We start from the raw sequence: 25,297 nt of genomic DNA on the forward strand, positions 1-25,297 counted from the left end.
CAGTATATCTTCATAGGAGCATACTCATGTGGGCTCTAATATGAGCTGATTATAGTTTATGTAATGAGCATTTAGCTTTAGCATTGAAATCCCTTGACAAATTTGGAACAAATAGTTTAGTTTTTTCCCGTTTTTCTTAAGGAGCGCCACGGTCGTCTGAGAAATATTTCTTTCGATTTATCAAATTAAATATATAGCCAAAAGGTATACGGTATATTGTTATTTGTTTTAGTCTTAACGCAGTTGCTGTTCATCACATTAATTGATGTGAGAAATAAAAGAAAATACATGCAACGATTTAAAGGTAAATTTTAAAGACGTAGACATTTCGTGAGCGCAGGTTTCAATTGTTAACTTGAAGAACATTTTAAGCTTAAGAAGATAAACAAACAAAAACAAACAAAAAAAAAGCCAGTATGCTAATACTCTCAAGCCGACGGGGGCGGTGAGAGACTTATGATATTCCATTATAAAAACCCGCTAACGCCTGTTTTTTTTTTTCCTCAGAGAATAGACGAGGCCATTTAGCCGTAACCGACTTTTTGAAGATTAGTGGGCAGCTACCTCCACAATTAGCCAATCGCCGAATAGCTGACCCACTACTATGAGTGATATTAATTGGCATCTGGGGAAGAGAGTACTGCAGACAATTCATGGACACTAACCCAAATACTATATTGTCTGAAATAGTGTTGAGTTCTACTGTCGATTTTCTTGAGTTTGCGGGCATGAAAAACTCGTTGGCCTCTGCCAGCGATCGACTAACTCGGGAATCGGTCAGGAAAAAAAAAAAAAAGGCTTAGAAAAAGTTCATGTATTCTACGACTAGATTAGAATTTAATACTGTCTTTCTTGTCTTGTCTGATATTTTATAATAATAATAAAAGTTTCATAATGGATTCTTGCTTAGCTCTTCAGGGGGAAAATATATAATTAAAATGGGAAATTATTAATTACTGTTTTAGAAAAATTTTGCCACACTAAAAATTCTTTTGATAAATTTTGAAGTTTATCACTCAAAATATGCAATTGGTAGAAAATGAGTTTTCTTTGGTCTAGCCTATGAAAGTGACACAGACAAGAATTTTCTGATGCAAGATGGGAAAGGTTCTTGTACTTAGATTTTATTTCTACACTAAAGAACAGAAAGCAAAAGTTTTTCGCTATCCATTATTATTCCTTTATATTACGTGACACCCCATCCCTCCCTCATGGAATTCACGGACTCATCGCGAGAGCGCATAACAGACTATCTGCATTGTCGATCATCCATCTACACAATATGCCGTGTGTGTGTGTGTTATGATCCATTGAGTCGTTTCCGACTCCTGGCGACTCTACGAACATACTCTCCATTCTGATCTGTCCCTGACCAAGCCATATACCGCCCACTGATACTAATTTTGACTGTAAATTGCATGTATTCTCTATCCGATGTGTCTGTATGGATGAAAAACCGGCGTTTCCGAGATTTAAAAAAAAAAAAAAAACGCTCTGCTGTCTCCATATCAGATCAGCTAACAAACCTTCAGTTGAAAAGCCTAAATTAATATTCCTATCGTCGGAACAAATACTCTGTTCAGTTGTACTTTTATCTGCGTTATTCCTCTTCTTCCTAACATGGATTTTAGGCCAAGTGGCCTGTTCCTGTCTCATGCCATCTCTTTCTTGGTCTTCCAGTTCTTCTTTTTCCACTTTATTTTATATCTGTATAATATTTTTGGTAGCCTGCTGTTGTCCATTCGATTTAAATATTCCAGCCACTCTTGTTTATACTGTCGTATGTGGTAGTTAATTGGTTTTAGTTTCAGAGATTGTAAGATTTCTTCATTTGTTTTGTGGTCCCACTGGTATATCCAGCTGTTTTTCTGAGAAACTTCATTTTTGCTGTTTGAATTCGTTTTTCATCTTTCCTTTTCATGGTCCATGTTTCGCTTCCGTATGGTAGAGTTGGTTTTGACAAGACATTATATAGTCTGATTCTAGTGTGTTTTTGTACCAGGGATGGCTTAAATATACTGTTTATTATGCCATTTACTTTGACAAAGTTTGATATTTTGATGTCTGTCTTTTTCTTCTTTGTATGATAAATCACATCCCAAGTATCTGAAAATATTTTATTATCTATCAATATTTTACTTCTTATTGGGTTTTCTCCTTTGCTACCAACATTAAAAAAAAAATAAATAAATAAATCAGTACAGGGAAGGAATTCGAAATGGCAGTCTTGAACTGTCATTTGAGGATACAACAATCCCTTTCAATATGACATATTCCTTTTTTAATCTGCTGATATATATTTGAATTTAATTTTCGGAATACGAGGGTGTTTCAAAAAATAAGATTAGTTACAGCATCACATATCTTGTGAAAATGCATCCTTTGCGTAAAGACACCAGCAAAACATGCATATACTTGGGATGACCCGATTTACAAGAACAGCGTTCCATAAATATACTAAAGTAAATGAAATTCAATTTTTTAATTTTTATTTTAAATCTTCATTGTAATTTTTTAACTGCGATTAGCGTACCAGTTGATATTCATCTCCAGTTGGTGCATCTGTAAGAAGCAAACGTTATGCCACAGAAAGGATTTGATTTTGGTGCAATGGCTTAGCTAACAGGACAGACGTCCAAGCAGACCCGGACACAAGCACATGATATTCACGACGCACGACTACGAATTTCGTGCAAATACTGTAATGAGCAAAGAAATATTTTATAAACTGAATGATGTCTAAGAGCATAAGTTCTCCACCTTCACATGGGCAATGTGCCCAGTACTCTCAGGCCATCGTGTTATGTTGGTTGATATGTTTTTGATTAGTTTGCCTCTTTTGCAGGATGAAGAATCCGATTTATTTGGAAATAAGTAAGTAAATAAACTTCTACTTTTTATAATTCACCTTCATCTGAAAAGTCCTCATAAAGGTTCGCGTCTTAGACAGAATCCGAACCCGGTTCTTGCCAACCAAGGAGCATTGTCGATTTATTTAGGGTACCAAAATAACGCAGTTGTTCACAAAGCTCTTGTAATGAGGCCTTTACTGCAAATTTCTGATTTCACACAGTAAATTTCATCTCTTGAGACCTCTGAAGAAAGACTTGGTTATCAAGCGATTTGCAATGAAACAATGTACAGCACTTGTCTTTTTGTGGCTATTGTCGTTGTCAATCTTGACAACAGTTTCTTCTAGATGTCTCGGTATAATAGTTGGGTAGTCCACAGACTGATTTGGAGATGATAGTAAAGATTGACGATGTATACCAACATTTCCAGACTGTAAATTCTCGTTGATAAAATTGTCTTGATTTTTTTCCACCAAACCAATAATATGTACAATCTATAATTTCAATTTGCTAAAAAAAATATACTTATTTATTTTTAGATTCTCCAAATTTATTATCAGCATAAAGAGTTCGCTGGATGAAAAGGCCGATTTTAATCTCTGCTGTCATTTTGAAGTCAGTCGTGAATTAATTGCATGCTATGCAATTCAAGGAGACCATTGCGGAATAGATGAGCGTGTTATCTACATTCCTAACGTCGAGGACTCTTCTTTTCATATGCGTATTATTGTAGGATTAGAAGGTTTCAACTTCAAGATCAATAATTACGATTATTTCCCGTTTGCTCACAGAAGTTTCATGAATCATAGTTGTTTACTTCACTTGGAAGGAAAACTTTCCGTTTTGGATGTCACATTGGACAGCGCTGATGTAAGTATAATTAGTAGCAAGTTAAACAAGTTAAGGCAACATACGGGAAGAGAGTTGTACATTTCCTCCGCCCTCCCCCCATTTACGTCACGGCTGAAAAAAAAAACGTTTTTGAAATATCCTAGATAGCAGTTTCGAAACTTCATGCAACTGCATCCTCTTATGGTGTCACGTTTCATTCCACTCTTTTATTTCTAATATAATTGTCATAAATAACTACCGGAATCAGTATTTCATTTGTCTAAATTTAATAAATTGTGTTACAATTTATGGTTTTATGAATGTCTAAATAACGACTTATAATAAAAATTAGCATATCGCATATTTCAAATGATATAATTACAGTGATATGGAAGACCAATCAGATTTGTAAATTATATCATTTTAAAATATCTTTAATGTGATACCTGGGCTTATTCTTCAGTGCAAGTTCCGCATATCGCGATGCTGTTAATTTGAAAATTTACCGATAAGAATTCAGCAAAACATTGAGCTGTAGGTTAGAGTAACAGACTTCGTTCCTGGGACATTTCTTTGACCAGCTTGATGCAATATCTCGATGCATCAAGTTTTGGTTTTCTTCGTGGATCACATTAGGAAATGAGTACTTGATTGCTGAATAATTATGGATAATATTTAATTATTCCATTTTACACATTTAAAGATTGATTTTATTCCTTTTATTATTAATTGTTATTTCGGAGAAGTATTCATGCCTTGGCATATACAGCTCGAATTATCTTCAATCGATAAACATGCCTTTCTTCGTCAGTAAAAAAAAAAGTATTTGTAATCTCTCTCTCTCTCTCTCTCTCGCTCGCTCGCTCGCTCGCTCGCTTTATATACACAGTGAGTGATCACTTTAATAGGAACATCTCCCCATTAAGGAAAGAGACCATTCCTGAAGACTTGAGTCACATTGATGCAGTTTTCTATGTAAATCAAGTAGACAGGAATCCTACGGTTCTGGTTCCAGAATCCGAACCTGGAATAGTTCTGGGTTGGGTTGGTTTGATGCATCAGAACGGGCAAAAGGCATGGCTTTGAGCGTGGTATGATTGTTGATGCCAGACAATATATCTCGAAAGTTTATTCTTCTGAGTTTTTCACGTACAACAGTCTTTGGAGGTACTAAGAGTGATGTAATAACTAGATAACTTTAAGCCAATGGCAGTCTTGTGGATAAAAGCAGCTCATTGATCTATGAGGTTAGGAAGAATGGCAACGATTGTGAAACGTCAGTTTCACAAATCACAGCTCAGTACAATGGTGGTGGTCAGAACATCTCGGAGTGCACGATTCATCGGCTGTTATGGATGGGATACAAGAGCAGACGACCATCCCGGGTCTGCTAAAAACAGTAAGATGCGGCTTCAGTGGGCATGTGATTACCAACACTGGAAAAATGTCGCCTGCATATGGCAACAACATGAGGACAAGAACCCTTCCTGATAAGTAACAACAGCTTAAGCTGCTAGCGCATGGAGTTAATGGTGTGGAGAATATTTTCTTGGCACACGTTTTGGGGACCTGATACCAAACACTGAATACCACAGCCTATTTTCACTGATCACGTTCACCCATTCATGGCTGCAGTTTATTCATTATCAAATGGATACTTCCAACAAAACAATATGCCATGCCAAAAAGCGTGTAGCATATTGAAATGTTTCGAGGAACCTTTGGTCGGAAAGACTTGGGTTCCTCACGTCAGTGACGTGAGGAACCTTTATCTGGTCTCTTTCGACTAAAGGTGAGTTAGCCGATCTCATACGGAGGTAGAGGTTTTTTTTCAACCGGAAACTCGGGTTTTTCATTCCCCAGAACAGGCAAACCTGCCCCATGAACACATGGATTACAGTCATGAATACGTCCCAGTCATATGACGGTCCCGAGCCCGGATAAAATTGGGGGTGGGGAGCAATGGTGAATCTTGCCAGGAATACTTTGTGGGCAATGCCTACAAAGTCACCTACGGTCGAAAACGACAAAGGGAAAATCAGATCGAGGAACCTGACAGCAAGCTTCCTTTAATTTAGTAGCCAATTCAATCCTCAGACTTCAATCCAACAGAACAGCTCATTTCACCATATCCCAAAGATGAGATGGAATGAGCAGTTGGCAAAAGCAGCAAGGTGCCACCATCCAATCTGCAATAGTTGGCCTATGCCATTGTGACGACATGGACAAACATCCCAAAGGAACGTTAAACAGTACCACAGAGAATACAGGCCGTTCTTAAGGCAAAAGGTCCCACTCGTATATTTTGCTTGAAAATAAGTCAATGGATTCCCCCCCCCCTCCCATGGGAAAGGTGTATCGTTCCATCTAACGAGTCGGGTGTTTATAGTCGGTATAAATTGGAGGAATATTATTCTCCCAAGTTAGTGCAACCGAGTCTGGGTGTAATCATTGCAAGAAGAGAACTTATGGAGTTTGAAAGAGGTGCTACGATAGGATGCCATGTTGACAGTCTATCTGTTCGGCAATTTGTTGAGAAATTGGATCATTCTAGGGAAACAATCGTAATACCATACTAAGATGAAAACGCAGGGAGTCAATTGCAAGTGCTACATGCATTGGATGTCACGACACACGCGACTCACTGAACATGACCATAGCCATATGTATGTATATATATCTGTGTGTGTTTCAGAACCGAGGCCACCATGGGTTTCCATGGTAGGACCGCAATATACAAGTCCCACATTACCCGAACCAATATGCAACGCGTCCTCAGTGATGCAAAGAGTATGGTACAGTGGGATGTAGAATCTTGTCATGCAACGACGAATCACGCTACACATCTATCTACCGAGCAGATGGACGGATGCGGCGGATGCTAGGTGAACGTCTCTTACCAGTGCATAACCCCAACTATGAAATTTGGAGGTGACGGTGTGTGTTATGTCCTGTTTTACCTGGTTTGGCATCGACCGCTGTTTGTGGTGCCATGAGCATTGAACTCAAAGAGATATCTAAACATTCTGGATAATGTAATGTGTTCTACTTTGTTGTGTTTCTATGGAACTGTCCGTTGTCTCTTTCAGCAAAAAAATGCACCTGCTGTAGCTGCGTGTTTTGTGGATGTGAACGTCACCACACTGGAACGGACTCCATAGAGCCGTGATCTCAAACCTATTGAACATCTGTGGGACTAACTGGAGCGTAGGGTAAGGTCCCCACAACAATCTAAGACCTCATTATGATGGGGTTGGTTGGAATGGCCATGGTTGGTTGGAATGGCCATGCAATAATGGAGGTGGTCATAACATTATTGGATTGTGTAATTTTTATTAAACAATTACATACCTACACGAAGAATAGTCCAAAATTTCCATTAATCGCTATCGTACGCTTGTGGAAAATAATGCTCCGTAGGTATTCTTTTCCACAACGATTTCTCCAAAAGGAACTCTTACATCTTATTAAGGTGGGTGCCATGGCTATTTGTTCCTTTGATATCTGGATGTAATCCTTATCCAGGTTTGCTCCTAGCTTTTCACATCCATGCGAACATAGCTGGAAAAAAACGTGATTCCGAAAAGGCAACTTTTTTCTCCATTCTTTCATAATCCAATGATATCTCTTGAATCCAAACTGCAGACGTTGTTGTCGATGATTAGGCGCAAGAACCTTCACTGGATGCTTACTTCAAGAACCAAAAAGGAAGGGTACTTTCAAATGTGGTCTGGGAAACACTGCCGTCCATTCCTTTGCAGATGGCACTGTTTCAAGTTTTTCGTCTGCAGGACTTGCACAATGTGGGACAACCGGTGTTAACTATAAAACTATGAAGCCCACAGCGACTGCTGTTCTGTCCAATATCCTTCCACTATTGAAACACCTTAACTGAAGCCTCTGCAAACAACCTACAATATTAGCAGTCTCCTTATGCTGCCACTCTTCAACTAGCACCAACTATCATTCGTTTTCAAAGTTTGTAATATCACATCTCTTGCCCATGTCGATCAATACCTTGAATGTCACACCAACCTCCAGTACATGGACAGCTTTCACTGTGATCTGAGTGACGCCTGGTTGGTTGCAATGGCCATTCAATAATGGAGGCGGATATAACATTATTAGACTATGTAATTTTTATTGAATGTCCTTATTATAGTAAAAGTAATTAAATCCTTGAACACATTTTATTCTCCAAAGGAGTAGGCAGAGCTCGATTAGCCGTAACTACTTTCTTAAGGATAGGTAGGCAGCCATGGTCTATCCTTCAGCGTTTAGTGATGGCTGAGTTCGAGGCTATCAAGGACTTCCAGTGTATGTTTATCTCCTGAAATAGTGTAATTTCTGTGAGTAGCATCGAACCTATAATAGTCTATCATTAGATAACCAAGCCTGTGGAATTCGATTACCCTAGAATCTTGTATTTGTGTGCGCGCGTGACCTCGAAGAAAGATATACATTGATATTAATAGGAAATAACGAAAATATTTAGAAAATGAATTCAAAAACAAAAAAGCGACCTCCGTTTTTTTTTCTTTGTAGATCATGCTAGCTCCACAACTAGCCGATAATCCTCCACTTGACTTATGTGAAACTATTGCCGAAGTATACCACCAAGTAAGTATCATTTTCTTTTTTTTCTCTCTCTCTTTCTTATAATTTCTACTCCCATTATCATGCAAAATAAGTTATACGAGTAAAAGAAAATCTTATTTTAATCTTGGTCTTTTGGTAGCGCTCTGTGGCGTGAAAGCCAAGAGATCGAGCCTGTAGCATTGTCCTGTTAAACCTTTATCAAGTGAGCTTACAAATCGCTGGGTTAGCTGAGATGTTGTTTTAAGGATACTTGCGACATAAGACTGAATGATGTAATCACAAGGAAGATATTTATTTAACCAAATATTTCGGTCTGGAAATATTTGGTTAAATAAATATTTAACAATAATAATACCACCGACGATGGTCTGCTATTTCCAGACCGAAATATTTGGTTAAATAAATATCTTTCTTGTGATTACGTAATTATATCATTTAGCTGAGATGAATCTTGTCCTCTTCACTGTTTTCAATAAAAGTTATGAAGTGATAGATCAAATGCTAATAACTGGTGACGAGTAATAACACCAGCATTAGCAATACGCAGTTACTTATCACTTCTTGTTGAATCGAGAGTGTTAACGCCGTTTTCAAAATGCAAAAGAAATGCAAAAAAATTTACTAAATCACGAGCATGTAAAAAGCATGACTGAAAAACAAATACGGATTCTTGAAAACGACCGAAGGAAGAAACTAATAATAAATTAATGAAGAATAATTAGTCATATTATGACTCTAAAATAAAGTTAAATATCTGCGTAATAAGTCACTGGAGATCTCTTAAACCGAGAAATATGTTGTTTTTCTTCCAACAAGAAGAAAAACATGTTTTTCTTCTTGTTGGAAGAAGATTTTCAGGGAAAATGTTAGCACTAACTATTATAACTATAAATTATTTCATGTGAATTCTACTGCAATTCCCTAGAAATGAATCCCTATGTTATATTAAATGGTAAGACTTGCATTCTTCAGAAATATTTTGCATATACTGGATGCTTATTAGAAAAGTCAACTCTCTCTCTTTTCCCAGACATGTTTTGTGTAATCATATATGGCAAAGTCATCTATTAGCAAGAAGGAAAGGAAAATATCTACAAATTTCTGCAATACAGAGGTCTCTACGACTTCTCTTGCTGGAATTATTATTATTATTATTATTATTATTATTCCTGATACCTCCAAGGAGTCCGAAGACTCATCGCGGGAGGACATCTTCAATTGTATTGTGAAATGCGAATATAAGAAACGGTATAAAAATCAGCTAATGCCTTTTCTTCCCTTATAGGCAGTAGGCAAAGCCGTTTTAAAGCCCTATATAACTTTTGGAGACTGAGTGGGCAATTCAGTCTCCAGTGGTAGACAGAGATAGCTGGACCAATGATATCACTAATTTAAGCGGCATGCAGTGAAGAGACGGCTAATAAGTGCTGACACCTGGCGGTCTCTAGCCCTAACACAATATTTTTAATGTATGAAATAGTGTGGGTTCTACGGTCGCTTTTTTTTTTTTTAAGTTTACGGGACGAAAACACTGAGTTTCTGGGGGGAAAACAATACACTTGCCCATGCCAGAGATCGACTAACTCGAGGACTGCCCGAAAAAAGGCTTAGGGAAAAAAAAGAGATCCTCTAGTCAGCAATTGGAATCGAACTCGCAATGCTCTTTCTTTGGAAGGTTTAGCACTGTAAGTATAAACACTACTTCCACTGAGCAACAAGGTTTCTTAAGTTATTTATAATGGAATGGATTAGTTAACATTGAATTAAAAGTAACTCCTGAATTATTTTACAGAATGAAATAGTGCGATTTTAATAATAGCTATTTTATTTATTTTATAGCATACTCCAATTGAATTATGCTGTATCCGACATTTTGGAATTGGCAGTGTGATCATAATTTCCGGATTTCCTTGTGGAAATCGAACACCGTAAGTTATTTCGATGTGTAAATATCCATTTTTTTTTTTCAAAATTAGTATAAATTTTGATATTAATTTTATCTATATACCAAAAATGAAAACGAGAAAAAAAAACTATTTATTCGATGTTATACTGGATTCGAACATAACTTTGTCAAAGATCAACGTTGATATCAACTGAGCTCTGGAAGTTCTGCAATAGACTTATGCACAAGAGAAGCAGTTCGGCAAATTTTAATAGGGATCCTAAGTACAGATTTTATCATTATTAAATTATATCAGGCAAAAGATGAATTATTTGTCATTTCGAATCATCTTGCGAATTAAACGATTCATCGATAGCCAGAAAAGAAACAAAATATTATTTCAAACCAATTTGAAATAATAATAAAACAGAAATGTTTAGCGGTGGGGAAGGGGAGATTATACCGTCTTGAACTCTGGTTAAAGGACGTCTATTACTGAACCACAAGCTGTTCACATGATCAGATAAACCTACCTGTAGAGGCTATTACAGTTTTTTGCAACCAGTATAATTTAAATGTTTTCAGCGTTATATATTTGGGATTGTCAATATCTCATAGTTTTCGTGAAAGCTGCCGTGATGTTCGTAAAAGTTCTGGTCAAAGAACTTGGATGGCATTGTAAAAAAATCGACTAGTATGTTAAAAGTTAGAAATGAAATTTATGAAACTGCAATTCATCCATTTTTGGCTTATATGATACACATGATTTTGTTTTGCATAATTTTGCTATCTCATGATCAAAGGATCCGACTAACCAAAAATTGATACAATTTGAAAAATGTTCGCATAGACCCCAATTTCACTAAATTCCACCAACCATTGTTATTATCAATTCGAATCATCTTACCAATCAAATTGTCTGATTAAGACCAAAACTGAAGTCATAGATATTTTCGCGTATATCCTAAATCCCAATTGGAGTATGTAATTTGGACACATTTTGCTCCTTTGTGCTCTTGCAACTGGTCCAATCGAGATGGCTGGGTAAAGCTTATAAATAAATTTAAATTTATCAGTCAAAAATCAGCTAATGCCTTTTTATTCCCGTATAGGGAGTGGGCGAGGCCGTTTAGCCCTATCTGACTTTTGGAGACTGAGTGGGCAGTTCAATCTCCACTGGCAGTCAATCAGAAATAGCTGGCCCAAGGCTATCGCTAATTAAGCGGCACGCAGTGAAGAGAGATGGCTCGACCAGTGCCACCATCTGGTGGTCCTTAACCCTAACACAATATATTTAATGTCTGAAATAACGTGGGTTCTACGGTCGATTTTCTTGAGTTTATGGGACGAAAAACTCGAGTTTCCGGATAAAAAACCTTCTTGCCTGTGCCAGAGATCGACTAACTTGGGAACGAGTCGAAAAAAGGCTTAGAAAAATTTCCTCTAGTCGACGAATAGAATTCAAAACCAAGTCTTCCTTCGTGTGGTCAAGCGCCGTGGTGTGCAAACGCCACATCCACTGAGCTACACAGGCTCAATTTAAATTGAAAGAAATAAATTCAAATGTGATTTAAATATATATTCGTATAACTACATTGAGTCCTATAATAACTTATATACAAATCTCAATAGCTTTCTTTATGTTAAATTAATTCCATCTATGAAAGAACATAAATCTAAACGATTTCAGTATCATCGTTGACTAATGACTTGATAATCCGGAGACTAACATACTTCTTTTTCACGTCATTTTAGACCTCCAAAAAGCAAAATGATGGTCTCTCATGTTTGAGTAAATTCATTTTTCACATAAAGACATCATTCAGAAACATCCATGCTCACGGTGAGATTTGAATCCACTGATTCGAAGGGACAAAAGTGTTTTTTTTACTTGGCCAAACAGGACAGCTTTAGACTTACGCATTTTGCGAAATACACCAAGAAATTGCAGAATCAAAAGATAGTGTAAGAAGTTGGAAAAAAGAAATGTCTAATATCTTTAGACATTTCTTTTTTCCAACTTCTTTTTTCATTATATCTTTCAAGTGCATTGAAAAGTATAATGAAAAAAGAGTGACTGAAAGTAAAGACTGGAACAGAGATTCATGGATCTTCCAGTGGCATGCACGATAAAGCGATGAAAGCGTGTTTGCCAATAGATTGGAAAGAACATAATGGAAGTTATAGTAACAGGCGAAAATAATTTGCAAAGGTAGAATCAGTGTAAAGATGAATTCGAAAGAGATGCTTTCAAGATCTGTAGAAGATTGAAAAGAGCAAGATGGCAAAGACATGTCACCCGGAGTCTGTGATACAACGGGACATCGCTCGTTAGGATTATGTCTCTAAAAGAAAGGAGTGGTAGCCTGTGTAGCTCAGTGGATGTGGCGTTTGCCAACCACGGCGCTTGGCCGCACGAAGGAAGACTTGGTTTCGAGTCTAGTCGGCGACTAGAGGAAATTTTTCTAAGCCTTTTTTCGACCGGTTCCCGAGTTAGTCGATCTCTGGCACGGGCAAGCAGGTTTTTCCTCCCGGAAACTCGGGTTTTTCGTCCTGTAAACTCAAGAAAATCGACCGTAGAACCCACGTTATTTCAGACATTAAATATATTGTGATAGGGTTAGGGACCACGAGATGGCGGCACATTTGAGCCGTCTCTCTTCACTGTGTACCGCTTAATTAGTGATAGGTTATTGTTCCTCTCTATCGAGCCTTGATAAGACCCCATCTAGACTATTGTGCTCAGATTTGGTCACCTAGGTTTCTTCTTGATGGGGAGGAGGTGGAGAGGATCCAGAGGCGAGTGACCAAGATGATAGCAGATCTGTGGAATGAACCGTATGAGAACAGGTTGAGGATTTGTGGGTTGCAAAAATTGGTTGATAGGCGGAGGAGGGGAGATATGATTGAGACATTCAAATTACTGAAGGGTTTCTATAAAATTAATTCAGAAGATATTTTTGAGAACAGGGCTGGTTGTGGGAGGACTAGGGGACATCCATGGAAACTGGGCAAAAGTGTGGTTAGTAAAGGTGTTAGAGCTGGGTTCTTTACTTTTAGAGTGGTGAATGAGTGGAATGCGCTCCCTGAGTCTGTGGTGGATGCTGTGACGGTGAATGAGTTTAAGGCGAGGTATGATAGATACTGTATGAATGTCAGATAGTTGTGATGAATATGATTTGGGGCCTCCCTCGATGAGTCTAATGACTCCCTGGAGTTGCCCGTAATAATAGTAATAATAGCCTTGGGCCATCTATCTCTGATTGGTACCAGTGGAGATTGAACTGCCCACTCAGTCTCCAAAAGTTAGATAGGGCTAAATGGCCTCGCCTACTCCCCGTATACGGGAATAAAAAAAAAAAAAAAAAAAAAGGCGTTAGCTGATTTTTTTTTTTTTTTTTTTTTTTTTTTTTTTTTTTTTTTTTTTTTTTTTTTAAGAAAGGAGTGATATAACAGATGTTTTGTATCCTCAGATTTAGTAGTAAATGTGCATTCTTATTGTAATCATCATAATAATCAGTCCTCAGTTGATTCACTTCTCTCATTAACAGAGGTTTAGAAACGTTGTTGACAATGGAAATGAGTGTGAATAGGCAAGTAAAGAAAGTTTATACAAAAGTCTTTTTGCATGACTGCTGAGAAAGTGTGTGTGTGAGAGAGAGAGAAAGTGTCATAGCTGTTTCGAGATCAGTGTATGATAGTTATCTACTACTGTATTCTTATAATTGAATAAATAAGGACAAATTGAAACGATGCAAAATGGAGACAATAATGGAAATAAGCAGTCGTTGCGGAGGAGATTTGTGCAGCAAGAACTCAGTAGTTGCACAAAAACTGTAACATTCCAACTAAGAAACTGATATATAGTGAGGTTGGGAAATTCGCATTAGTAAAAATACTGTAAAAACAAAGCCAATTATTCCATACTTACATTGCTAATTGAAGAGTGGTGAATATGGAAGTTCATTTGATGTAGATAGTGAAATGACAGTGCTGATCCGGGCTAGATGTGTTATTATTATTTTTTTTTTTTATTTAGTGAAATTGAAGTGCATAACAGGTGTTGTATACAAGTTGTAGGGAGTTATATTCTTTAAAGTTTGATCCTTCTGACTATGCGGCAATTCCTCTATTATTTGATTCTAATAGTAGGTGGGTTTAGGACGTACGCCATGCAGTTGATGGGAAGTAAACTTGTTTAAATCCTTCCCTTTAGTATGTTGTTTAGGCTGACCATACGTACCGTTTTGAACGGAACAGTAGCGTTTTTTTTTTTTCTTTTTCATATTTCCAGGCCGTCCCGTCATTTTAATAAACATGTCAATTTTATCCCGTTTTTAATAAAAACTGTAAATATAATTTAATATTGGTCAATCATAAATTATTATTCATAAAATAATAACCTATAATCGTATATCAATATCATGGATACCAGTAATTTGTATAACCATGGAATCGCATTGTTCGATACTAAATATCGATATCTGCAGTAATTTATTGAGAGAGAGAGAGAGAGAGAAAAAAAAAAAAAAATGCATGTTGGCAACACTTGCGCGTCTCAGACGCGGCGTCTGTTTTGCTGTAGCGTTAGTTTTTATTTTGCCTGTATGCTAATCGGAGGCTTTGTTATTCAATGCTGATAGTTTAAATTTCATATATTTTTTAAAGCTTTAAGCTTATCCTTGCAATGTCAAAGAGGCGAAACTGCAGTTTTAATGACGACCTCCAGAAAGCATTCAAATTTATTAAACTGGACAAGCTGTATAGCGACGGAACAAAAGTGGTATGCGGACGTTGCAATGTCCATTTTTCCATTGCTCATGGAGGCAGAAGTGATATCAACCAACATCTACGTAGCCAGAAACATAAGGATGCTGAAAAGACTCTGGCTTGCTTCAGTTAAAAACATTAGTTCGTTTATGGTGAGATGTGATAGTGAAAGCGATAAAATTGCAGCAAGTGAAGCTCTTGTTGCTTATCATACTATGCTCCACGGCCAAAGTTTTCGTGCAAATGATTGCTTATCGACATTGATAAATATAAAATTTATGAACCGAAATTTTCTTCAGCACGTAACAAATCAGAAACAGGAATTATCAATGTTTTATCACCACACACACACGCACACACACACACACACATTGGGCGAAGTAATAGAGGATTTGAATAAAACAAAGCATTACAGTCAGTTTAGATGCATCAAACAAAAAAAGACATCGAACTTTTTTTAATCGTTGTGCAGTACTTTTTGCCAAATTGTGGTGTTCAAGACAAAATTATAGACTTACCCGGTGAAACATCCGACCTACAGTGTACTATGTTGAAGGAAGTGACAAATTTGCCTTACGAAACAAAATTGTTGCTTTGTGTGCAGATAACACCAAAACTAATCTTGGTGGTTGCAAAAGACGTGGCAAAAATACCGTATTTATATAAAAAAAAAACATTTTTTATCGTCTTACTATTTTATGAATACAGAATATTACATAACCCCCATCCCGTATTTGTCATCCCAATGTCTCGTTTTTGTCTCAAGGAAATATGGTCAGCCATAATGTTGTTCAGCATGGGAAAAGGAACGAGTAGAAAAATAATAAGATATGTGATACATAGAAAACTGTGAAGCTAAGAATTTTTGGTCCCTCAGGCTATGTGGCAAGAAATTGTTTAGATACTAAAAATTCCTGAAGACTAATTGTGCGACTGTTTCCGATTAGCTTATTTCAAAGACATAATTACCTCAACGTCTCAAAGATTTTGATCCCCCCCCCCTAGCATAATAGTCAGCCAAATTCTGAAAAAGTATAATATAAATATGTACATGTACATTTTCTAATTGTCCCCAAAATATTCAAATTGCCCCTCTGTGGGGAATACGCCCCACGTTGAGAAACACTGGTATAGAGGAAGCCCTTTGGTCAGAAAGATCTGGGTTCGCTTCCCCTCCATGACGCGAGGAACCTTTATCGGCTAACTCGACTAAAGGTGAGTTAGCCGTGAATAAAATACATACTTGAAAAACCACTCATTAGGAGATCTCAAGTCATCCTAAGGCATGGTATGGTGGAGGGAAAATGGGGAAGGAAGTCCACAGAACGACAACGACATTCGAGAATGGGTCTGTAAACAGTCTGATTTATGTTTAGCCCTTAGGGCAGAAATTCCCGATGCATGCGACTCTTTGTCAAAGAAAGAAGACCTACTTTGCCTTGCTATTTGGTCGCTGACTTATCTGGGTTTCTTTTAATGAGAATGGATTGAACTTTTTTTATGCTTGCTGCGGCACTTTCATGGAGTATTACGGACCATCCCACATGGTTGGTCTTTCGATTAAAAAAAAAAAATTAAAAGCAAATAAAAATAGTCTAAAAATTGTGTCCATGACTTATAGATCAGTTCCCATAAAGATAAATTGTTCTGAAGAACTCAGTCTCCTAAAAGTGAATATTTTTCACTGTATTTCATATAGGAAGGAATACGATTGTGGAGGAAAAAGTGGAGATTTGAAATTTGTAAATGGAAATTAATAAGACTGTGGGACTGGTGGAACATTGTTTTGTATAATAAGAAATGTTGGGAGTAAGCAGGAATTTTGTTTCACCTGCTCAAACAAAATTGTAGTGGTGGAAGATACCTAAAGAGTGGAAGAAAAAGGAACAAATAGCACCATCGTAAGGGAATCCAAAGGTCAAACTATAAATTGGCATTTGTTTCAGAAAAAAAAAATCAGCTAACGCCTTTTTATTCCCGTATACGGGAAGTAGGCGAGGCCATTTAGCTCTATCTAACTTTTGGAGACTGAGTGGGCAGTTCAATCTCCAGTGGTACCCAATCAGAGATAGCTGGCCCAAGGCTATCACTAATTAAGTGGCACACAGTGAAGAGAGACGGCTCAAATGTGCCGCCATCTCGTGGTCTCTAACCCTAACAGAATATATTTAATGTCTGAAATAATGTGGGTTCTACGGTCGATTTTCTTGAGTTTGCGGGACGAAAAACCCGCTTGCCCGTGCCAGAGATCGACTAACTTGGGAACCGGTCGAAAAAAGCTTAGAAAAATTTCCTCTAGTCGCCGACTAGACTCGAAACCAAGTCGTCCTTCGTGCGGTCAAGCGTCGTGGTGTGCAAAAGCCACATCCACTATTTGTTTCAGATGTATTTGTAATTCATAAATTTATGAATAGTTTGTCAGATGTTCAGTTGGTCTTTGCACATTATGCAAAACTGCCATAGCGTTTCATTAATGGAGTTGATATACATGTAGAGTGTATGAAAAGATTGTTAAGGTGTTAATTATCATCAGTCGTGTAGTTTAATTTATATCCTCATTCAAGTAGTGATATCACTTTAATGTAGTATAACCTAATACTAGTTTATATACTTTGGTATTCAGAGATCGAAAAGAAATATGTTAAAGGTGCTTGACCGAAGCATTTGGATAGGAAAACGACCTTGTGGTGAGGAAAATGAGGTGCATGTAGCGAGTCGATATCAGATTCGCAACATGTTCAGAGAACACTATTCGTTATGAATGTTGTCTGGATAGTTTCAGTGATAAGTGAAATAAAGTTTGGGCAAAAAGTGGTAATGAAGCAAAGATTTGGTTCCTCTAATTTTGGAGAGATGAGGGAATTGTGGAGTATATTTAGATGTAGATTATAAAAGTCACGTGAATGGTCATTTTAAATTAAGTTTTGATACAGACAAAGGGACCTTGAGAACACATGCAATTTACAGACAAAAATAATACCAGTAGGCACTACTAGTATTTTACTAGGTGAGCAGTAGATGGCGTTAGTGTAGATGATGGTAGGGGCATGTATGGTTGGTGGATTGAGAATTATGGAAGTAGGTGCCCTCCCTTGATGAGTCTTTGGACTCTTTGTAGGTGTCATATAATAATAAGCATAATTCAACAGTTAAATTTTGCTAAATTATGCTTATTAGAAGTACACATATTGAGCTCAACCTCCACAGATTTGCATGACTCCATATGGAAGGCCATCACCATTCTACCAATTATTAAAATAGCCATTCTAACCTATGTATTATATTACTTTTAAAATGATTCATAGTCCATTATATTTACTTTGTGCGAATAAGCAAAATTCAACGTATTTCGATATTCATGAAATTAACTTCCTCTGTTTCTTTAGGTTTTCAATTGATTTGCAAGTGGATAATAGCCCATCTTCAGACATACCATTCCACTATAGTTCTCGTTGGAAAGATACGGGACTAATAATTTTCAATACCCGTGATGCTGGTAGATGGGATGATGAAATCCGTGTCTTGAACTTTCCCTTTTCTTCCAATGTGAGATTTGATATGCAAATAATTTGCAGACGTGAAGGATATTTTATAGCTGTGAATGGAGCTTTACATGCCAGATTTCCTCATCGCATGCTTTACGAGAGAATAAAATATCTATGTTTCAAAGGTACATCTGTGTATGTTGAGCGAATTCTCGTTCTTTCCAGCAAAACCAAAATTTAATATTAGAGAGATTTAATATTATATTTAATTTAATATTATTAATTTAGGCTTAGAGAGAGAGACTGCCATTCAGCATTGGTATATTATTGATGTAAAAATAAAATACTGTTACTCATGTATAATTCTTATTTATTTGATATATCATTGATGTAATTATATCCATTTTAATTATATATCAGTAGTGAAATAAAATTATTTCAAGTAAAATATCTTTTGAATTATTAAGTTATCAACTGCATCGCTTTTGTTTGACAGTAAACTTTCTTTCTCGAAACTTAATACAATAATATCAATAACTGTGATGAAGCATGCGAAAGAGAAACATTTTTATAGCACGCAGTTTCAATGTGTTATTTGAATTTTCTATTGGCGTTGTTCTTCTTCTTTATACTGATAATGGTGTGTAATACACTAACTGAAGTATTTGTATGTTAATAACGTTACTAAATATTTTTTTACTGTGGTTATATTTTTTTCTCTTACAAATAGATATCTCAGAGGTTTAATAAATAATAAAAAAAAAAAAAAAAAAAAAACTCTAACATCTTATTTCCCAAAGGTAGGAGGTCAGTTGTTTAGCCCACACTAACTCTCAATGACTGGTGGACAGCCATTCCCATCCTTAACAATAAAAAAAATAGTCCTATGTTATCAATGATTTTAATAGACATTCAGGAAGAAAGCAAGTATGGCAGACAACTGTCACAACTGCTACCACATCATGTCCCTTAGTCATAACACTATGTTATTGTCTGAAAGAGCTGAGAGTTTTACGGTTAATTTTCTTAACTTGAGGGATTAAAAACTGTCTCCTAGAGCAAATACTCTACTCCCTTGCAGAGATCACTAACTCCGGAAAGAGAAATCAACTAACTTGGAACTGGATGCAAAAAGGCTTAAAGTTCTACTCGGCGACTACAATAAAAGAGGAGATATAATAACCTCCTTGTCTCTGCTTATCAGCATATTCTTCAGTAACCAATAATCCGATAAACTGCTTCAGCCACTTTTGCAATATGCCCTCTAAACTTTAACTCCATTTATCCACTAACAACACCAAATACCCGGCTTCATCAATTTCCTGGAGTACTGGAATCAATGTGGTACACAGCTGGTAATCTTTTTACTCCAAAATGCATAACCTTACACTTCGCCACATTAAACTGACTTTCCTTTGCCCATACTGCCATCTATTGAAATCATCCTGAAGAATTTTGCATCATCTGCAAACAACTGAATAGTTCCTCTCAGATCCTTTCCTATATTGTTAAGTACAAATTAAATAGTAGCAACTCAAGAACAGGGCCCTGTGGCACACAACTAGCCACAGGCATATATACTGGATTTTACTCCTGAATAAACTACAGTCTGGCATCTCTCCATCAATCATCCTCTCATCCACTTCACCAAATTTATATCCATCCCTTTATGCTGTAATTTATTAATTAGAATTCCATGCAGTATCCTGTGAAAAGCTTTTGCAAAGTCCAGCATTATCACTAAACCATTACTTTTATCCAACTCAGCTGTCACTGTATTATAAAATGTGAGCAAGTTACTGAGGCATAACCTGCCTTCATAAAACCATGTTGCCTCCATATAGTATCTCATCTTTGTCTATCCATTTCTGTATTTCACTCTTGACCAACTTCTCCATTACCTTAATTAAAACTTATGATACACTGAAATCAGCAATTTGCTACATCTTTCTTGGCACCTTCATTATGTAATGGGACTATTTTCTCCTCTTTCCTCCCCTTGAGACTAATCCAGAGCTGAGACTTCAGTTAAATGTGGTCAAAGGCACTGCCAATTCCCTTGCACCTTCTTGTAAAATTCAAACTGGTGTACCATCTAATCCCATAGCAAGAGAATTACTCTTCTTTCACTCACAGCGATTTCTTCGAATCCTTTTTCCCATTTCTCATCTCAGACTCATTCTTCTGTACAATCACTATTTAATCTGCTACATACATACTTCTTTTTGAAAGTCTTCATTATCATTGCCTGCTGAGTGGCAAAATGTTTTTTTTTTTTAATTCTTGTATTTATCATACCTCTTAACCAAAGAATCTGGACACACTTTTTTTTATCCTCTTAGCTTCTGCTATACTTAAGTAATTTTTCTAAATTACTTCAGGTTCTCCTTTGAATCTACATGTATCTTCTCTTCATTTTTCACATTTACTAACCACTGTCTATTACCTTTCTACTCTCTAATCTCGCTGCATTTTTGAAAATTATGGAGACAACTACCATGTTTGAATAAAAACTTTAGTTTAATATAACTAAAATTAAACTAAAGTTTTTATTTAAACACGGTAGTTGTCTCCATAATTTTCAAAATGCATTCGGATCACCGTGTAAGCTTAAAAGAAAGGACTCTAATCTTGCTATTCATTTTCAAAGGAAACTGTCAGAAGCCGAATACTGTCCTTGAATTACTGCTGCTTCTAGACTGCGTAATGAAAGAACCCTTGGTGATGTTAAAATGTTATATTACACATCATATTAGCTCATTACTATTCCTTGCCATTTACAAGCCTATAAGGATCATATGCAGTTATTTGATAACAATATGAAGTTGGGAAGTGTTATAACAAGATACCCTGGAAACAAGTAAAGCCATAGATTTAAAGTCACTCAGTGTATGTAGTTTTTGGGTGGACTAAAGAGATAAAAAGTTGTGCACCATATTGAGTTAATATTCTAAAGGGAGATTTCTTATTGCCATTTTGATAATGCTATCACTTTCATTTAACAAATTTCTTGAAAGAGTAGTTTTATTTAATACCAAATGATTAACCAGGTATTGCTTAGTAACTTTTGACTGTTGGTAGCTCATCTGGCAGAGTGGTGGACTGTAGATGTTAGCAAAGCAGTTATCCATAGGTTGGTGGTTCAAATCCGCCTACACGAGTTTTTTTCCCAGCCTGACTGGCTGAGTGGTTAGCATATCTGCTCCCCAGCGAAAAGGCTGTGGGATTGAAGCTCACCGTGGGCATGGATGTTTGTGATTGTCTGTGGAAATACCAGTGGTGGTGGTCGGCAATAGATGGCTTTGGTGTAGTTGCAGTCAGTTGGTGGAGACAGAGTTGTAGAGTGGATGCCCTTCCTCAATGAGTCTTTGGACTCCCTGGAGGTGACAAATAATAATAATAACCTAACCAAATGTCTATGTTGCTTTACAAAGGGCTGTACACAACATTTGCTGGTCTCTTAGTTCTTTGCAATGCATGCCTTTCTCTCAGGTCATGCATGCATTGCAAAGCATCTCAAATATGAAAAGAGGAAAGTGTGTATCAAATCTGGTGGTACTAGTACTTGCCATTTATTTCTTGATCAAGCAGATCAATGACTGAACCATTTAAAATATACTGTGTGTTATGTACATCTACAAGGGTATGTAGAAATGTGATACCTCATTTTATTTTTATTTTTTTTAGTTTCAATAATAAGTTTTGCCAGGGTGTCATCTCCTGGTGGAGGTATTGCAGTTCCAGTTGTAAATGTAAATATGAATTCTTAAAAAGTTGTTTAATTTAAGTCTCAACTCTGGAATGGTGTCAAGGGAGCATAAAGAGGGCAAAATAGTTACTCTGCTTAAAGGAGGCTCGAAACAAAGGTAGCAAATTCTAGATACCATGGGAGCAGTGAATAATTTTGGAAAATAACACTCAATGTTTTGACCTGTGTATTTAAGTCATCAGGAAAACTCACATATGAACAAGGCACAAGTTATATGACACTGCACAAAAGTAAGCTAAATCTAACTGTTTTGTTAATTATTTATGCTAGTCTAACCTCTGGCAGGAAAAAATAAATACAATAAAAATAAATAGAAAAACAAATCTTTTTTTTTATACATAAGCATAACCTACCAATGATTAAAAAATTTTTCTATTTATTATTTATCTACGTATTTATTTTACTTTTTTTTGCCAGTGGTCAGGCTAGTAGAAACAATTAATAAAGCAGTAAGATTTAGAATAGTTTTGTGTAGCCTCATGTAACTTGTACCTTGTTCATATGTATGTTTTCCTGGTGACGACGACCTCAATATAGAGGTCAAAATGTCGAGTGTTATTTGCTTAATTATAAGTGTAATTCTGCTTACTTCTGCCTTTTAACTTTGCAATGCTTTTTTCTTTCAAGGTTACACGGTGGTCGGCATTTATTGTGTAGGTTTCCATAAATCCTACATAATGAATGCTGATCAGTGCTTAACCTTGAAGGAAAAAAGTATTGCAAAGTTAATAAAAGGCAGAATTAATTATGGGTGGACAGAAATATGATACTTTATGGAAGGCAGCATCGTTCTGTGAAAGATAGTAATTTGCTAAAATGAGACTAACTTTTTATAATAAAGTGACAACTGAGTTGGATGAAGGAAATGGCACATGGTGATACTGCTGGACTTTGCAAAACCATTTAACAGAATACCACATGAAGCTATTACATAAATTGGAGCAGACAGAGTTGGACATGAACCTAGTAATGTAGATGAGAGAGAAAAAGAGAGAGGAGACTAGCTAATGGGCAGACATCAAAGAGTAGTATATGGGAGAAAAAAATCCAGGAGAAGGCAGATGACTAGTAGTGTACAGCAATGATATAGGAAATAATTTAAGGGAGTTACAAAATGCAGTTATTGCCAATGGTGCAAAACTGGGAAGAGTAATAGTCAATTAACCATGCTACTGGCCAGGACGTATATATACATCTACATTTCCATGGATGAGAAGTGCATATTAAAATTGAAATACCATTGATATTACATTGAAATTTATGATGGATACGAAGCTTTTGAGGGTGCATATTTGATCTTTAATGGCCGGTAAGGTGGTTAAGATGATATAAATTTATTTTGTGTATGATGATACAATGGCTGAGTCCCCCTTTTTATGGGGGGTATACATCACCATCTCAACCCACCATTTTATCTGGGCTGGGGACTGGCATATAGCTGGGTCTTAAGTATTCCTAACTGTAAACAGTGTGTGGTTGCAGGGCCAATTGGCCTGTTCTGGGGGACAAAAAATCTGAGTTTACAGGTGAAGAAACCCCCTATCTCTATGAGACCAGCTGACTCAACTTTCATTGAAAGAGACCAGGTAAAGGTGTCACAAACAGGAATCGAACCCAGGTCTTTGTCTACACCGACTGAGCTATGGAGGTTCTAGATGATATGTATATCCTGCAGGATGATTAAGTAGAACTAACAGTATGGGCAGCCAAATTTTAAGGTCATGCACTTTGGGGAAAAAAAGATCCCAAGCTGCATACTATACTGACAGAAATTTATTACAGGAAATTGATGAAACCAAGGATTTGGATGTAACTATAAATAGGGAATTGAAGTTTAGAGGACATATTCTGAGGAGATTGATTGTAAAGAAGAGAATGCAACTGATGGTAAGCAGATAGCAAGTGTGATAGCAAGAAGGTGAATCAAGACATGAAAGCATGGGTGTAAAAGAAGTAATAAATATTTGAGAGCTGCTCTGTATGGAGACTCAATTACTAAGGATGTGGTGAATGAGAAGGTACACGGGTTTGTTTTCCTGGAGGGAGAATGATCAGAGTGATTGAGGAGCTGGATATGAAAAGAATGCAAGTAGAATGTGAGAATGGACATTAGGTGTTGAGGAGAATAAAAGATTCTCAAGAAGGATAGATAGTATGTTGCCCAGGTATGACAGTCATGAGTTGAGACAGCAAGCAAAGATGAATAGTATGCTAGTAAAGCTGTGTGAGGGGGGGGGGGGGAATTGCAATTTGTGAACATGTGGAATGATTTTGAGTGGATGAACTGTATAAGAGAGAGACAGACTACATTTAAGTTTTGATGAGGATCAACTGGAGAGGCTGTCACTGGAAGGGAGAGTGACTGACTGTAGTGTATAGATCTGAAATAATGTGGAAGAAAAGGAAAGCAAGGTAGAAGAGATTGAAAAAGTGTCTGTGAATGGAGAAGTGTGTGAGAGAATAGGAAAACAGGGAGTGTAATGGAGGGCATAAGAAGGGAGACACTGAGAAGTGTGGATGCAATAGTGAATGTAAAGTGAAAGATTTTTGAAAAAGTGGGAAGGGGAGGAATGCTGTTGATGATCGTAAAGGAGTTATGCACATCCAAATGTAAGGGAAAAAATTCAGCAGTATATATTAGTCACTATTCCCCCCTTACAGAAATGTAAGAGGAAGAATAGTGACAGTGGTTTTGAGATGTTGCAATAGACCTGATAATGTGGAAGGCAGTGAGAATAAAGGCATAGCCGAGCAAAAAGGTGATCATTAATTGTGATTTTAATTATGATAATACAGAATGGAATGAAGGGATAGCATCTGAATGAATTAAGTTTTTAAGAGAGAACTATTTTAAGCAATATGTAACAGAGGGCATAAAAGGATCAAGGGTATGAATTTGATCCTCATCAGAGACTGTTATTATAAATGGAGTATTGAATATCTCTCAGTTGGTAAGAATGACCATAAATGATTGATCATATAGGTGGCAGCTGCCATATGAGGATTTCTGTGAAAAAGATATGTGGAACTGCAGGACTGTTGATTAGGAAAAGCTGGGGAGATAGCTTGCAACTATATCATGAAATGAGGAATTGGATGGAAAGGA

The 25,297-nt window shown here is 36.7% G+C and overlaps 1 protein-coding gene across 2 annotated transcripts in view; it reads left to right on the plus strand.

Annotated features, from left to right (window-relative positions):
* Positions 1–18,870, plus strand: part of LOC150097600 (galectin-8-like) — a 34,722-nt gene extending 15,852 nt beyond the window's left edge. For both annotated transcript variants that reach the window (XM_090407561.1, XM_090407562.1), the window contains 4 exons: positions 3,392–3,722; positions 8,229–8,303; positions 10,122–10,210; positions 18,324–18,870. In XM_090407561.1, the coding sequence (XP_090263687.1) occupies positions 3,392–3,722; positions 8,229–8,303; positions 10,122–10,210; positions 18,324–18,663 (835 nt within the window). In that variant the 3' untranslated portion in view covers positions 18,664–18,870. The remainder of the gene's footprint in view (positions 1–3,391; positions 3,723–8,228; positions 8,304–10,121; positions 10,211–18,323) is intronic.
* The last annotated feature ends 6,427 nt before the right edge of the window (positions 18,871–25,297 follow it).

The sequence above is a fragment of the Typopeltis vanoorti genome, chromosome 17 (assembly GCF_054136105.1).
Source record: "Typopeltis vanoorti isolate ZY-2024b chromosome 17, IOZ_Tvanoo_1.0, whole genome shotgun sequence".
NCBI classification, from domain to species: Eukaryota; Metazoa; Arthropoda; class Arachnida; order Uropygi; family Thelyphonidae; genus Typopeltis; species Typopeltis vanoorti.